An 18,130-nucleotide genomic window follows, 5' to 3' on the forward strand; every position below is an offset into this window, starting at 1 on the left:
ATTACACGGACAAAAGTAAATGTAATAATGCAAAAAAATATATTTACATGGGCAGTTCTGTATTTTCTCAATATATCGTACTTCATTTTCTGTACTTTGTACAAGGAACATCAATGAAATACAGTCATGAAGTACTGTTGGCTGGGAGGGAGACAGATAGACTGGAAGAGGAACCCACTAAACTTCACCAGGCATTTCTAATGCCTCAAAGAGAATCTGACTGTGACAGAATAGCCAGAGAGGTTTTTAAGTTCAGAACTTAAAAATAAAAAACAAAACAAATCAAAAAATCTCTTAAGTTTATTCAGCCAACTCAGGAAAAACTAAGCAGTGCAAACATGACCCCATAAAAGCTCCCGCAGACTTTGAAGAACTGAAAGTGCGGTAATCATAAACATGGCAACAGAGCTGCTGGGTTTTGTTTACTCATCAGGGATTTCCATCAAGGTGACATGCTTTCTTCCAGAATGCGCTTTGTCACCTTTAAGGCAGATGCAATCATCCTATTTAAACTTCTTTGTGGGTAATGAAACTTCATTTGGTTTTGCGCCAGAAATATCCTTCAGGATAAAGGTCATTATTGCCAAGTTTTTTTTTATACAGAAGGAATTGTATTTTCTACTCGTTGCTCTTTCTCAACATGGAGGAATTTTTTCTTCTCATTCTCCAGTTATCCCAGGATAACTACAATCCCCTTCTGCTGTTTCTTTCACCTATTTCTTAAGCACAAATGAGACCATACTTGCAATCTCTCATGAAATAGTATATTTCCCTTTTATACTGGAAATCATCAAATGAATCATCCAAGAATTGTGGTTGCTTTTTTCTTAACATCACACGGGATGGTTCAGTCATCCTGCAACTAAACATACCCAGACTCTTGCCGTTTGTTGTTTTCAACTGAAAATTGTTCATCCAACAACAGAAGTTATTTTAAGCAATTCTTAAATACATTTCCTGTGTATTTTGTGTTAATGGGTTTTTACTTTACTTCTACTACTTTGATGGTGCTACACAGTTCAAATTTCTCCTCTGTCATTACCCAGCTCTCTCTTGTTCCAGTGATAATTTCATCAGTCTTTTGTGTCATGATCATTTCATTCCCATTTGCCTTTACATTCTACCACTATTCTCTACTCTCCAGCTTTGCACAATGAGGTAACAACATATCATTGCATCAGCATAACTCCTCCATTTCTTTCCCCATATCCCAAACTAACTTCTGCCCTTTGCTGTCCTGGGGACACATGGTAACTGCTCTTTATCTTCATCTTTATCACCTTACTGATTTACTGAAAGTGCAAGTCCAGAAAGAAGGAACTTTGAGAAATAAGGGAACTAGCCACACACAAATTACATCCTTCTGAAAATGAGAACCTTAGTTACAAATACATTTTTGCTTCTCATGGAACTTAAAACTTGATGCAAGCCACCACCCTAAGCAGACTGTCCTCAATATTTTCAAAAAAAGTCTACAACAACTACAAGCAAGCATCGTATCAAATAATTTATCTTCACATGCAGAAACACAGTAGTCCTACTGAAGTCAACAGTGTTTGTTTGATCCTAAAGGACGGTGATCTGTGTGTGGAGGGTTTATTTTTGTTTTTATACCACCAAGCAGTTCGTAACATCTATTGCACACTGCTTTGCTGCTCTAAAGACTTACTGAATAACAGCTGAGAAATTTGAGACAGTTAAGCAAGACGGGCAGTTCTAAATGCTACTGTCTCAGGTCTTATTCTACCTGTGAAAAAAATCTAATAGCATATTGATATTTGAAAACAGGGAAAATATCAATTACTTAATTCCTGAGGAAAAACACATCCAGTTTCTTAGCACGTATTTAAGCAGTATTAATTTGATTCCAAAAATAATTAGCTTGATACCATGTCAATTTAAACCAACATTTAATTTTCTGTAATTTGTATGTAACTGAGCACCTCAAACCACTTAGATATTTTTCTTCACAAATATTGCATGTTTGAGCAGTTCCAAAAAGGCAAAATAACAAGAAACCAGCAGAACTGAAATGTCTATCTAATGTTATCCATTCATTATTCTTTTATTAATCAACAGTATCACTAGCTAGACTTTGATGATAGTATGCTTGCAGCCAGAAGATTAGCACCAAGAGGTGGTTTCTAGTAACCAAAGAACAGGCAGAGGGAAAAATGCAAAGGAACAGAATATGTCCAATGCTAAATTAAGTAAACACCGGACTACAGATACAGTGTTTTCTGACAGACATGTCAAGGCAGCTATTGAACCTTATTTACCTTCAGTGAAAAAGCAGCAAGTGGAAAATAGGAAAGTTGGTGGGGTTTGTTTCGTTTGTTGGTTTTTTTTCTTTTGTTTTTTTTTTTTTTTTTTTAATGTGCAACAACAGTGAAAACAAATTAAATTACAGAGACATAAAATTATATAGGGAGGTGGAAAAAAAAACAAGTTTTTCCAAAAATCACATTTTTGACTGCTTAAAAAAAAACCCCCCACTGTATGGTATCTTAAGTCATAGTTTGCAGCTACATTTTTTGAAATACTTCCTCAATCTATGCAACAAATGAACACAACTCTAAAATGAGAAAAAGCATCACCTTCTTCCCTATCAAAAAAATCTAATGTTAAGAAAACTCACCTTTTACTGTGGATAGGGTCTGATCTTTCAGAAATAACACCTTACTACCATGATAAACAGCTGCAGCGTTTATCAGCAAAGGTTCGTTTCAATTATTTTATTAACAGCTCTAACCTCAGGGTCCCACCCACTCATGTTTGTTGCCTCCATTTCCTGTATTTGCAGAAATTTCAAAGAAAAAATTACCACACTGCAGCACTGAACTTCTCAGTGGTGTGGCTTTATGATACTAGTTCCCCTCCCAACACTTCTAAATCTAACAATAAGTTATTTTTTTATTAACACTTAAGATACGTTCTGAAATATTCCTGCAAATTTCTCCTCTATCACTAACTCTTTAAAACATTCAAATAACTTTCTCATGCCAGAGTGCAGCTGGAGACGGGAAGGGGGAAGTAAGCTGAAAAAATATTTTGAAATGCTTTGATAAACTTTGAAATTCTAAATTCCATGTTTGCCTGCTCAGTCTGTATGCTTCTATTGCACCCCAGCACAGGGCACTGTTAGTTAACAGAGTAAACTATTTTCAGATTTAATTTTTGGTGTATCTGCAGAGACATTTCTAAAAAAGCTGGAAGTCCTATCTATCTGAGTAGGCGCAGAGACCAAAAACTTTACCCTGCCCCCAAAAATCAAGAACAGTCTTATGAGGTGTGACACTTTGTCAAATACAAAAAAAATGAGTAACAGGGACGAGCAACAAAAAAAAGCATGACAAATTATATTAGCTCAGCCACAGTACACAAAATCTTTCGAAGACAGAATTTGGTTTGCATCCCACACCTGAAGTGCTAAATTCTCGCAGGAGCTGGGAAAGAAAGAGGGTATTGTTTAGGAATACAGGTGGGAATCTTTTCAATCATTTCTGTCCCAAAAAGAAATATAACCTGGGGCCACAACCTTGTTTTGTACTTTGACAAGGAGGACAGGGAATGCGTTTCTCAGCAAAACTGGCAACAACTGCTTCAGATTGAGAGACAAACTGTATACAAATCTGCAGATGCACCACAAACAACATATGCAATTTAAAGCAACCGAGGAATTATTTAATTAAACTGAATAAATGCACAGGTTGAAGCAAAAAAGGATTTTTGGAAACAGAGATTGCAACTTAATGATAGGGACTTTGCAAATACAAATGACTGACTGAGATACCTGCTCACTATCACACAATGCGCATAAACTACCTTGTCTCAGCTCCAGTACTGAACTCGTCAGAACTGAACAGAATTAGAATATTTTGCAACGACTCCAAGCGAGAACAGTGCTCTTTAAGAAGTCTCCCAATTGATGCCTTGATCTAACTTTTTCCACTTTTGTTATCTACTTTCATTTTTATTATGCTCCTGGGAACTCTCACAGGTCTTCCTGGGTTGTGAATATCCTGCAACAAATGAGGCCTAGAGAACAGCTATAATGAAGATGGAAAAAAATAAATCTAAACAACTGCAGCAACACTCTTCTAAATGCTGAAGTTAGTGCTGCACGAAGATTAAGAAAATAGCATCTAAAAAATGTATCAAAATTATTACAGACTATCTCCTTCATAGTAATAGGTTCCATTTTTTAAAATAAATTTTTAAATGTTTCTATGATTTGTGAAAAAAACCCAAACCATGACTACTACTTCAGCTAATTTTAAAGTAGAAACCTGAGGACAAACAGCTAAGCCTACTAATTGTAGGCTGCTTGTTTTATTCAAACGTCTGTTAAGAAATTTTATTTCCATGCTTTGTGCTCTGTATCTATGTTCTGCTCAGCGTGCAAAGGCTAGACGATCATTACTTGTGGCAATCACCACTTCCAAATTTAGAATAAATAGATCACTCAAAACATCTCAATATAACTATCAGTGTTATTTTCTTACAATGAAAGGATTCAAAATTTGCATAGACAGTATTAGCACAAACATGGCAGTCTCTAGTTAGATACTGATAAGAAAACAGTGTACATTTGGACAGCTCTAGAAAAAAAGATTTTTTTTTAACTGATCTTGAATAAATCTTCTGATGTGGTAATAATAAAAGCAACAGCAATTATTTAAGATTTTTTACAAGTCCGCTTAATTCTCAAGGAAGACCTGACTATAATGCTAGCATGGTCCTGGTTTCATAGCAAAAGGCAACCAATACGTATTAGAACTTTCAAAAGCAACTGAAAAAAGCCTATTGCTTGACAGTTTAAAAAGCTGTTCAACAATACAGTGACTTTGTCTGAGGAAGACACACTGAGAAACAGAAAGGCAGGTTCCAGGAACAAAAACCACATTATATCTGTAAAACATTAAAAAGCAAAATTTATCCTCTGTATGAATACAAAAGGGTAACATCTACTCAGTATTTCAACTTGAAATGTAAATGTTTAGAAGACAAGGAATTAAGGATAATGTTCTTAAATTAAGCTTCCTGAACCACACGGTGTTCTAGAAATGTCTTATATTTCAAGTTTTTTCACCCTTGAAAATACTAAAAAAAAAAAATAAAAATCTTTAAAACTGAAAATGCATTAATTGCACACTGTGATAGGGAGGAAAAAGGAAGAAACAGACGATCTATTAAAAGGCTTTTGAGGTGTATTTGTTACAATAGGCCATTAATTTCAGTTCACTGATGTATGCATGTATGCCTCAGACATTTATCAGTCATTAATGTTACTGAACAACTCAAAAGGTGAGGATGAATGCCATATTCCTTAATCTAAAAGCAACAGCGGAAAATAAAATTATTGAGGACAGAAGAGCCAAGTATTTTATTAACTAAAAAAAGCCAAAAAGACTTGAGAAAACATCAGAGCAATTCTAGCCACGGCTTTCAATTTTATTCAGAGTATATATCACAAAATACAAGTGACCCCAGCACCACTTGTTCAGTTTTGAATCAAAGGGAAGAGTGCCATCTACTGAATAAGAGTTTCTAAAATGATAAATATCCTCCTGAAAACCAAGTATCAGCTTTCCTCCACCCTACTTACTTGGAAGGAATTGTCAAGTTCCGAGTACAACAAAGAAAAATAGTTTTTATCTGATTCATAACTGTCATTTAAATAAATAAAACTCAGTTGTCACAGTGTTGAGTCTTCTGAGTACTAAAGAAGTTGCCCCAAGTAAAAATCTAACCAGATGCCCAAAGTGAATTAAATAGAGTAAAAAACAATTCTACAGCACACAGAAAAAATTGGTCTTACAGAAATCTTCCTGTTGAACAAACATGTCACAGCACTTCTGCCCTCAAAGCATTCTAATATGGAGCTGGGTATCTACACTGTGCCCAGCTAAAAACTCAAATTATGTTATATTGCACAGGGGGAAAGGGCGGGGAAGTAAATCAAAGCAGAATTAATCAATACTCTGAAAAACAGTGTTTGCAGGTACTTGAGAAAGGCTGCTGGGCTTGCTACTAAAAGTCTGCGAGCGTAAATTTGAACTCCAGAGTTCCTTAAGGGTTAACTATGCTAAAAGACATTCCCCATCTCAGTAAAAGTATATGCATAAAAAAAAGCACAGAGCAGGCCTCCCCACTTGTAAGGATCCTTTCTACTAATGATCTAAACAGATGCAGCAGCAGTTTTACTTTTGAATACTGTGTCATAATTTCTGAATGAAGAACTAAATCTATGTCTTGAGTGTTTTTCTTGTAACCACTAAACCCCTCAGGAGTCTGAAACACAATTAAGTAATAGATCCCATGATTAGCCAACTACTCTGTGACAGAATACCTTCAGAAGCAGCTCACTCCGAGTCAAATTTTTCATAGTAAAATACCTCATTGGGACTATAGTGATGATAAAGGTGTTCTCACCAAGTCAGGCATTCACAGTACTTTATTTTAACAGAAATATGCATGTACAGTTGTAGGTTGTTATCAAGGATAAAACAAACCAAATAACTCAATATTTTCATGGAATGGAGACCGTCCTTTGCAATAAAGACAGCACAAAGAGGGCTGGTACATATAACAACAAACTGCACAGATGGAAGGCAATTCTGAATTTTTAAAATATTTAAAGGCGGAAATATTAAAGAATACCCTTATTAACTTTTCCATCCTAAGATTCTCCGCCATTTCTGGCTGCCTCAGAGAGACATCCTCCCATATAAAAATTAAACTCCTTAATATGGTTAAGTCAAGCCACCAGCAACAGTCAACAACAGTTGCTCTTTATTTTACATTTTTGCAAACAGAAAACAATGATCCCATAACATCTTAAGAGATACAAACAGAAAACTTACTCATCCTATAGGAATGCAAATTGCTTACCTTGCAAATACCCTGTCTTTATTTGCTCTTTCTTTACCATACTGCACGGACTGGACCTCTGTTCTCCCACTGGAAAACAAAACAAAACCAAACCACTAAATGCAACAAACTTAGGATAACAATTTCTTGCTTAAAATTCAACCATGTCAACAAAAAACCCCAAAATTCTATTTTCAGTCATGCTCAAGCAATTGTGCTAACTTCAGTACACTGTCACTTTAGACAGCATTTGGGTAAGCGTAGGTCATCTTTCCCATTAGAGTCTTATTAATTTTAGGCATAACATAAAGCCTCTCTCTTCTCTTCCTTTTTTTTCTTATCCAAAGCAGTAAGAAAGTTCTGCTTGGATCTTTGGATAAGACGACTATAATCCTTCCTGTCATAGCCACAACCAAAGATTACAGCATCTCCTCCGTACTCCTCCTAAACTATTCCCTGAATTGCTAATAACTTAGTCGCTACTTAGTTCAGCAAAATATCATAAAGAAATTAGATAAGCACATCAGGATTGCATTCTTCTACGCAACTTGTCAAAACCAAGATTAGAACTTGGGAACTTGCTGACTTTTCACATAAGACCATGTGTCTTGTGTCAAAACAAAGATCCTTTATAATATTTAATAATTTCTGTTTCCAAAAAAAACCACAAAACAAAACCCAACAACAAACCCTCAACTTTTTCTTTTGAGCATCTACCAGCAGTTAAGAATTGGTGGCAAGATACCAGCAAAACTCCCTCTTGCAGCCACTTCCCCATTTATGACTTCATACCAAGGCACAGATTCAAAGGATACATGTCCTGAAAGGACACTGATACTTAAAATTCTGCTCATTTCTGTCCTTTACCGTCCTGGTTTAAGGTAAAACAGAACCAATTTTCTTTTCAGTAATTTTAACTTTCAGTTAAGTCTCTTCTAACTAACTGCACTCTCTGAAATTCTAAATCTGTCATTTGTTTGGTGACCAGCCCAGCCCAAACCACAACACTTACAGAGACATTTACACTCTGAAATCAAAGAATAATTTGCTATTTTCACATTCATATTACAGATGTACTGGATGTGTGAATGCTGGAGAAATGGCCCAACTGGAATTTCACAAAATTCAGTGAGGGGAAATGCAAAGCCCCGCACCTGGGGAGGAATAAGCCCACACACAGGCTGAGGGCCAACTGGCTGGAAAGCTGGTTTACTCTACACTGGTGAGACCAGATCTGCAGTGCTGCATCGAGTTCTAGGGTCCCCCAAGTCAAACAAAGGGCCATGAAGGTAATTAAGGGTCTGCAGCATCTGGCATAGGAGGAGAGACTGAGAGAGCAGGGACTGTTCAGCCTTAGGGAGAGAAGGCTCAGGGGGATCAAATAAGTGGGTATAAATGCCTGAAGGGAGAAGCAAAAAAGACAGCCAGACTCTTCTCAAGGCAGCCCAGAGACAGGAAAAGAAGCAATGGGCACAAACTGAAAGATGAGATATCCTACTTAAACAGAGTGAGGGGAAAACAACAACAAAAAACCCCACACAAAACAAGGAATCTTTTTTACTGTGAAGGTGGTCAAACACTGCATCAGGTTGCTCAGAGATAGTGGACGGTCTCCATCCTTGGGGACACTCAAGACCTGGCTGGACACAGTCCTAGGCAGCCTGCTATAGTGGACCCAGTTTGAACAGGGCATTGGACAAGTGTCCAGACCTGCCTTCCAACTTCTACCATGCTGCAATTCTAAGAAATCTCTTTTCAAACCTGCTGCCTGCTAACTTCCTGGAGTTACACATTTTTAACTCTGACAAGCAGTAAGTCATCTATATTTCCTTTATTTCTTTCCAATAACTCTAACATTTTATTTGCCTTTCTCTAATGGCTACTAATAATTGATTTAACTTTTTCAGAGAACTAACTACAAAGCTCCAAGGCAGTGATAACTTATTTATGTTCCTCCTCTCTCCCTGTGTAGATTATTTTGCATTTTTGGACACAGCACTTGATCTACCATTTTATTGCCTACTCACTCGTCATTGCGACATACCACCGAAACTTTCTCCAGCCAACTTCAGCTTTTACTACAAAAGCCTGTATCACTTCAGTGGTAACCTTTGTTGTGAAGAACGGCCCTACTTGTTTCCCATCTGGTTAAAATAGTTGCTAATACACAATAGAATTCATCATATTTGGGCAGTTTAACTTCTCTAATAAGTGTTTGGTGAACTTTGAAAATCCAAAAACTGCGTACAGAAGTCAGATTTTCTCATCCGTAGTCTTCTTGATCCCTCCTTGGAAGGTTTTTGTTTGTTTGTTTGTTAAAAAAGATCTTACTTTAAAATTTGCTGCATTAGAATCTTTTAGGCCGACGAAAATAACAGACTGCATAACTCTTAATAGTTCAACAATTTAATGTCTCTGATTTTTTCAGAACTGGCGATAATTCTGTCTAGCCCTGGCAGTTTAGTATTTTATTAGTTCGTTTTACTCATAGAAATGTTGGCTAGAAGTCTCTAGTCCAATCTCCTGCTAACACTAAGTCGTGTCTGTCCATGGCTTTGTTTAGCCCAGTTTTGAAAGCCTCCAAAAACAGAGATCCCACAACCTCTCTGGCTAACTTGTTCCAGTAAGGCACTGCCCTTCTAGAAAAACAAAACCCCCCAAACTTTTCCTGGTATCCAGCTAGAATCTTCAAGGTGAAATTTGTGGCTCTTGACCCTTGTTCTATTACCTGCCATTGCCAGCGCAAGTTTGGCTCCATCATTTTTGAAACTGCCCCTGAATAGCTTTAGGCTTGCCACTGAATTCCCCCTGAGCTTCCTCTTCACCAGATTAAACAAACCCAGTGCCCTTAACCTCTCCTTGTGTGTCATGATACTACTATTATGCTGCCTTTAAACAACTCTCAAACTACTTGCAGAAATTCTAGCCTTTTGGCTGCTTCATTAACTTTAATGACCTTCTTCATTTTTATGCAGTTTCCCTTTTTCATCTTACATTAACATAAGTTGAATGTCATCATCAAACAGCTATTCTGTAATAGTAACCACAATGATTCAAATTCAAAATCTTTACAGAAATGAAAAAGCTCCCTCAAATTCACTATAATAACATTGAAGCAAGTTTCAAACACTGATCAAGATCACAGAATGCTGTTTCTCAAATGGGTGCTGTGAACACTGGTCAAAAAAACCAGATGGTATAAAAATTGAGCCACTGAATTACTTTCCTCTTTATACATTTATGCAATTCACAAGTGTAACAGAAATAGTCTGTTATTGTGTTTTCTAGCTTTTCACCATCTCTCTTTGTACGTCACAGACACTGTTGCCATTCTAGACAGCTGATTAGTAGTAGCTCCATTATTCTCTACTCCAGGCATGATTTAAACCATCAGCATTCTGCATTACTTGCAGAGACAGTTAACTCAGTTACTTAACTAAGAAGTTTGGGGTTTTTTTATGAAAAGCATAAAACACTTTAAAAAGCAGCACCACCCGCTCCATCATTAGAACAGAAATTATACTTGGGGATTATAGTTATTCCACAGGATTCTTTGCACCTTCAAGATTTTTGCCTATTATGTCAAGTTTATTCTTAAAAGTTATGGACTTAATTTCATCCATATTTTCTAAACTTCTGGTTTTGGTGCAGAGCATGTATGTCTTCTGTCTCCACCTAGTTGCCTATTTGTATGCATCTAGCTTAAGTGGGCTTTATACTTGTACAAGCTTCGTTTCATTGATTTCTATTTGATCTTTATTTAGGTCTGTTTTGTTGCTGTAGCTGCACACAAGATCTGAGATCCATCAGTTTTCAAAAACACCAGGCCAAATACTTTGAAGTTCTGAGACAACGTTTTGAAGATAAACATAATGCAGCAGGTAAGCAGGCAAAGACATCCAGCCTGTGAGACAATCTCAGAGTACTAGCTCAATAATGACCGTGAATAATTCATTAATTATATGTCCAAGATATCCTAGAAAATTACTGACAACATTTGAAACTTTGGTCAACAGGGGAGGGGAACAGATGCAGGATTCACAAGCTATTTGTATTATGGCATCTTTTAATATAGATTCTAAATTCCCTATGGTTATTGATGAGTTGCCTGTTCTCTTATGTTCGTTCCCATACATTTCAAATCAGCACTTACCAGTACCGGAACTTGGAACCCAAAGTGAAATAATGTGCAAAAAAGTTCTTCTGAGGGGGGAGTGGTCTGTCCAAACGGAAGAACGTGTGATGTTCAACACAAGCTTTCCACAAATTCTTACATGCACGGTAATTCACCATATTGAATCCCAGTAATGTTTCTCTAGATTCATGCTAAAAATAAGAAAAAAAAATAAATGTATTTCAGACAAAAATTATTCCCAGGTAATTCTGAAATTAAGAAAAATACTGTTAGCTTTGGGGTTGGTCGTTTGTTGGTTTTTTTTGTTTTGTTTTTTTTTTTTTTTTTTTTAAATTATGCTTTTAGAACTGGTTCTCTAATTTTACATTAAATTTATGTATTATAAACCCTTTTAAAATACCTCGAAATTTTCTTTAAAGATTTTTTTCCTTTTTTTTTTTTTTGTCCCCAAATGAGCCTGCTTAAAGGTTAACAGTCTGTTTAGTAATATTGAAACAAGTCTAGATGGGAAGAAATGGTCCCAAAAGGTAGGACCCAAACTACACTAAAAAATTTCTGCAATTTGAGAACTCAAAGACATCATGCTTCCCTGTTTCAAGATTACAATTAAGACAAGGAATTGTCATGCACATGTGCCAATTAGAGATTGGGAACAGGTATTGATCTCAAGAGCAACTGATGTACCTACTTCTAAATGATTAATTAGGTTCCTGGTGAAAGAAAGCAGCAAAATTGCAAAGCAAGCTAAGCTATTCTGCCTGTTGAGGGAGCTTGATTACAACCTTTGTAGGTCAGAAACATCATCAGCACTCTGCTTTCTTTTTACAGTACTACATCCTCCACAACATTTAGCGCTTAGCACAACCTAACTGTTTTCACTCAGTAGTAAATTCCTTTTCCAAGTTAAGCTTTTGCTGGCCTGCTCATTTTTAGATCTGCTGAGATCATAGAATCTTCATGGTTGGAAAGGACCTTTGAGATCATCGAGTCCAACCATACACACACAAAAAAAAACCCCAAACCCCTACAACCTCTGCCACTAGAGCATGCCCTGAGATACTGGGGCACAGACCTGCAACTCTTATCTCAGTGTTGTATTTGGGAAGTCATCGTGACTAATGGCTAAGAACAACACTGTGTTTTCATCCACAAGGCAAATTTAGGGTAAAGAACAAAATGGATTTAAAAGTAAACAGCAAATTCTGAGTATGTATTGATGAAATTCAAGAAATTATACGCAAGAAACTAAAACTTGGTGTTTTACTTCCATTTACAAAAATTACTTGTCTCTCCTAATTTTCAAGTATTGCCAACTGTTCCCTGTATTTTCTAGACGTGTTAACAGAAGTACTTAAAAATTAAAAATCACAAACAAGGTAACAGAAACTAAGCCCATTACTTATTCAGTTAAAAAAGGCTTTATCAAGAATGTAAATGTACAATAACATAAACAAGATACATTAATATTCTGCAAGAGAGCAACTATGTAAAATTACAAACTGCCTCATCTGGATCCAGTAAAGGACAAACCAGCTAAGATTTTAGATTCCAGCAAAAAAGTTCTCATGATGTAGCAAACTTTAATACTCTATCAGCCTTTTATACTGTTGGAAAAGAGTTTGACAAGTTGTATGAGCTGATGATCATGCATTTTCATGTCACTCAAAGCATTATATTATGGGTTGGTGTGGAAAAAAAAAACACCCTGCTGTTTCCCCTAGTTTGTATTCCAGAGAATGAGCTGATCTGATTCTCATGCCACCATCTGATCACTAGATCAGGCATGAAGCATGAAGGAGGAGCTGGTACTGCATGAAGGAGCTGCAGCTAGATCAGCTTAATTGTAATGCGAAACAGCACTTTCACAGGAACTTGGTGTGTTACAGCTTTAAAGGTACCTTAACAATAGTTCTATTCATAGCCTTTAAGGCTTTCATTGCAGTGCAGAGTGAACTGATCCTCAAACTCTACCCTTCATCTCAATTAGAGCTAAGAATCAATCTTTAAGGTAAAGAAGAGTATAAGATACTGGCTCCTAAGTGCACCCATCCTTTTCCTATCCATCCTTGCAGGTTCTGTAATGTCCAAACGTAAGTTGGGCCCTTGAAATTCATCTTCGCTAGTGACTCTGGGGTGCAAACCCTGGTTCTGCTGCTGTCTGGTAGCTGGATTTAAAATAAGATTGCCCCTGTTTTTCCTGAAAATAGTAGGCTTGAATCAATGTAAGCTCAGCGTAAGACCCCACGGCAACATTTGTAATACTTCAGCCAAAAGCACATAAAATAACAGGATGGTTATACTGCAGCCTACAAGAATGTTTTTATAGCACAAGGCTCCAGGAAGATGCCGAATGCTCAGTGACATGCCGTATGACAGTCACATACAGGTATTTCAGGGTTTTAGGTCTGTTGAGACAGTGTGAGAAGACCGTGTCAGGGAGCCACAGTTGGATTCTGCTCTGAAATGACTATCTTACTAATTGTGTCCATGGTTCCTATTAGAGAGAGGAAAACAGTCTGTTTGCTGTGGAGGGGGAGAAGAGTGAAGCAGCCAGAATGCAATACAGGCGATGAGGCTCAGGGCCCAAGTGTGAAACTACAGGTAAGCCACATACCACCATGTAAGTTAATTTAAATCCTAACCTTACAAATGTACACTATGTTGCAGGCTACCTACAGAATCCAAGAAACACTGGAGGGATAGAGCAAAGTAAAGTCTAATTCATGTTTGTATTTCCTTTTATTAAAAGGACAAAAACCCAAACAAATAAAGCTGAATGGATATTGGTGGCCCTCTCGCATACAACAGCTCAGCCTTTGAACATTCACCTTGGGTGGGGACATTCATTCACACCCACCTTTACCTGACTTGAAACAGGGACTTCAGAGCAGATCTCTTGCACCCAGAGAAACTGGGTTGAAAAACATATTCTCCACTGGGTCTCTCTCTCTTTTCCTAAACAAAGAAAAATCCCAGAACAAAGCAAAAATTCCCTACCCCCATCTCTGACAGAGACAAAAAGACTTGCGCTTTGTAAGCGGCGGATGCTCCAGAGACTCAAAATATTCCACAAATAGTGGACAAAAGTCCTGTGAAAGCTTAAATGCAACACAGATTGTGCCAAGAGTATCTGCTCTTCCCGCAAAAAAACAACAGCAGAAACTTCAGTAGGATCGGGCAACAAACACCTAAGCATCTAATGAACGCCAGTGTTACTTAAGATCAAGTATGTACTCTAGGCAGATAAAGCCATGTATCACCTTGTCATTCTAGCCCAAGATCTTTCTGGAAGTCAGTAAGAACAAAAAATTCAAAGCACAAACTTCAGATATATAATCTATAATAAAAAAAATAAAATTCATTTTGGCCACTCACAGAAACCAGGTCCTGGTCATGGACAAAACCTATGATATCGTTTTGTTACAGACTCAAGTAATTTTTCAGCGGACATCTGGACTCTAAAAGAGCAAAAGAACATGCTGAACAACTTATTTGGCTGTTGAAGAATCAAGACCACTGAAGTATGCTGGACAGTATTAAGAGTTTGATGCTATTGACATTACAACAGCCAAGGGTTCAACTAACTAAAACCAGAGAAGTTTAGGGAAACATCTAGAAAAACGAAACTACTGAATTATTCCTCAAACAGCTTCAAAGCACATAAGGGAAGCAGCACATGAAACAGGCAGAATAAAAAAAAAAATATAGTGAAAAAAACCTGCCATTGAAGTTACGGCTCAGGGGGCTTCTAATGTCGGATGAAGAAGTCATGCACATAACATTATTTTCCCCCCACAAAATCATAAAGAAACAATGGAAAGAAAATCTACTCCAGTGGATGTGTGCTCCAGCTGCATAATTGTCAGAATACACAACCAGCTTCCATTCAAGATTATATTATGCTGCCAGTGGGAAATGACTGACTTTAAACTGCTTCATCTGACTTCCTTTAAGTGATTTATTTAAACACAGATATAATCTATTGAAAGTACACAAATAATTCTTCACTTATGTTGATGCCTCTAAGCAATGCCAAGTAAAGGAATAAATTTAATAGGCGATTAAAAGATAAGGCATTTGCACTTTTGAGGACAGTTGCAATTAAAAGCTCTCAACACTCATTAGTTGTATTTGAAAAATATCTGTTCAGGACTACTTAAAAGCATATATAGCCCATCTTGGAAAAAATAAATACACTGGAAAATCCCTCTCCCAAGTCCACTAATTTAATATCCCATAGGAACTCAGCTTTGCATCCAAACAAATACGGTTACTCAGCTGTACAATTCGTTATATATTTACACATGGCTTTGAAACACATCATCAGCATAGCGTGAATGTATTTTCGCTACCATATCATAAATTGGTGCTTTTAAATACACACTCAAAGCACTAGACCAGAGATATTTTACATACCAAATATGCAATCACTGAGTCACTTCACCTAGTTTCTGCTGCCTAAAAAGTGCCATTGAGGCTCCTTTTGTCATTAATGGGAGTGAAAGCAAAAGTAAGCATATACCACCAAAGAGCAACTTACTCCATCCTAAAACGTACTGCCAATTCATGCAAGATGTTTCACCCTTTGCATGTGTCTAGTTACTATAAAGGAAGTCTAATTATTAGCTTTCGTTAACCAAGTATCATGAAACAGAAAATATGTTCTTTTAACCTAACCGAAGCTGAATATAGGTGAGATGAATCGTATCCTACGAGTCTACTCAGGGAAAGTAACTCTGGAAATAATTTAAATATTAGGTTTGATTAAAAAATTAGTTTAAGTATGCCTTCTTTGGAAGCCAAATTTGAGCTTTGATCTTAAGATATTCATGACTTGGAATGAATGAAAATGAAGTTCTTGCCATCATTTTTCATCTGATACATAGAGTTTAAAGAAAAACAGTACAAGGCTTTTTAATTTCTTGGCTTGGATAAGATGTCTCAGAAGAGAAATTACATTAGCTACGTATACTACATTCTGATACAAGTAACAATATGCAGAGTATTAAAAAGCAACAGGAAAAAAAACAAGGTGAGAAAGCTATCGTTATACTACCTTTAACTATATGCAGATTATTTTTTTCTGCAGAAAATAGAGAAAACACTCAAGTACAGCACCCAATCCAATGTTATATCTAGGTATCTCAATCTTCAAGGTCCCGAACTCTGCTATTACAGCCTTTTCGTCAAGTTCTGATTTAAAAAACAACTCCAGTTCATAATTTCTGAATTCCAAATAAAAATCCAAATTCTCATCTCAGATCTACATAGAACATGCCTGCAATTGTAACGGAAGTTAGACACACTGGTATGAAAACAAAATTTGACCCCTGGGCTGTCAGAGATCAGTTTGTGGTTGAGCACTAGTCTATAGCTCCTGTGGGGTATTTAAGAAATACGTGTGTCACGACAATGAAATATTCCCTTCCCTTTTTTGTATCATTACCATTTTTCTGCTCACAGTGCATGATGTCTGCTCATGTTGACAGATACTCCTGTTTATTTCATGTAATAGCCAAAGTTAATTTCTTTCTACACATAATTACTCCCAAATCCTCTAACTCCTGTTACCCTACTTCTGAACTGATAGCTACTCACACTGCTCCGAGCACCCAGGGTTAAAACTTCTGCTGTCAACTAATACACAACCCAGTGTCTGCATGTGGTCAGGTAGTTCCATTTGGGAAAACTGCAAACTCCTGGGCCTCATTTTAAAGGATCTGCTTTGAAGATACAGAGTTTGACTCCTGTTTTCAGTACTAGTACTAGTCACCAGCCATTTGCCTGATCTGACGCAACAGGTGTTTCCTCCTTTTATTTTTCTTGTTTAACCACACTATCTCTAAATCTAGACTAGTTCTATAGTACTCAGGATGCATTTCTGCCTGGAATCCATCTTTTTTATCTTGTCAGTAACTCTGCATTTCAGGTCTCCAAATCCTTTCAGCGGTAAGAACCGCACAAAACCTTTTAACCAATCTGATGAGTTAAATCATATAGTCATATTTTAAATTAATTCCTCCATCTTTCCCCAGTGTCTCCATCATATGTCTGTGATGGGTTTAGAATAATCTCTTGGAGACACAGAACAATCCATTTCTTGCTGAATTAAATAAATACTAAATAATTAAATAAACGTGCAGTGGTCCTATGGTGCCTTACAGGGTACCAAACACACACCACAAGCAGTGAAACATACACATTCTTCACAGAAAGCTTCGATTTTTTCCCCAACAAATTTAGAAATAGGCATAAAAAATTAACATATGTAATTTTAAAACTGCAAAGACATTCTTATCTCATCTGCTTAAATATCAGTAATAAAGCCAACTTGTATTGCTACATCTGAATAATATAAATCAGCATGTTTTAATCAAACATTTACTTAAAAGCACATATACAACTGAAGCAGCATTAAGCATTACCTTTAATTTTAATTTGGTTTCTTCTGAAATTTAAATTTAATATTGATTTATTTTCAATCTGTTCAACATTTTTTCTTATATAAGCAGGTTATATTTCCTGCCCACGAATGTAGAACTAAATGTATTTAAAATATAAGGCAAATCAAATAAAAAAGCACAATGTAATGGCCCATTTGAGAACTGAAATAGCCAGAATGTTGGTGAAACTGGACTTTTAATTGCAGATAAAGGCAAGAATCAACATAATATCAGTCAGTACAATGCAGACGTGCAGTATGGAGAAATTCATTGCTCGCATTTTTTGAGGTGAAATTTAAGACAGTACTCACCAATTCTTTCCTAAGTTGAATAAAAAACTGTTTGCACTTAAAAGAAATTTTTACAATCTTCAACCTAAATGAAAAATAAAATCACAATATTTAAACACTTAATACACTGCATCAGGGTTAAAGGCTTAAATACACCTACTGAACATATACTTTCTAGAGAGAACAGTTTTAATTTCATTTCCATGAAATTTCCATACACAAAAATTAAGATAGCAAAGATTATACAAAATAGCTTGTATAATTTGACATTTATAAGCCATATATTTATGTTATCTACCAAATTCACTTGTTTCCGTCCTGAACGCACAGCAGTTGCTAATTTAGGTATCTTTCCCCAGTTCCAAAGTCCAAAGAGCTAGTCTATCCCC

The 18,130-nt window shown here is 36.5% G+C and overlaps 1 protein-coding gene across 2 annotated transcripts in view; it reads right to left on the reverse strand.

Moving 5' to 3' along the window:
• Nucleotides 1-18,130, reverse strand: part of PTPN4 (protein tyrosine phosphatase non-receptor type 4) — a 120,637-nt gene that overhangs the window by 31,516 nt on the left and 70,991 nt on the right. For both annotated transcript variants that reach the window (XM_054210358.1, XM_054210359.1), the window contains exons 11-13: nt 17,763-17,826; nt 11,027-11,199; nt 6,895-6,963 (exon numbers count right to left, since the gene is read on the reverse strand). In XM_054210358.1, coding sequence (XP_054066333.1) covers nt 6,895-6,963; nt 11,027-11,199; nt 17,763-17,826 — 306 coding nt within the window. The remainder of the gene's footprint in view (nt 1-6,894; nt 6,964-11,026; nt 11,200-17,762; nt 17,827-18,130) is intronic.

The sequence above is a fragment of the Rissa tridactyla genome, chromosome 7 (genome assembly GCF_028500815.1).
Source record: "Rissa tridactyla isolate bRisTri1 chromosome 7, bRisTri1.patW.cur.20221130, whole genome shotgun sequence".
In the NCBI taxonomy this organism is placed as follows: Eukaryota; Metazoa; Chordata; class Aves; order Charadriiformes; family Laridae; genus Rissa; species Rissa tridactyla.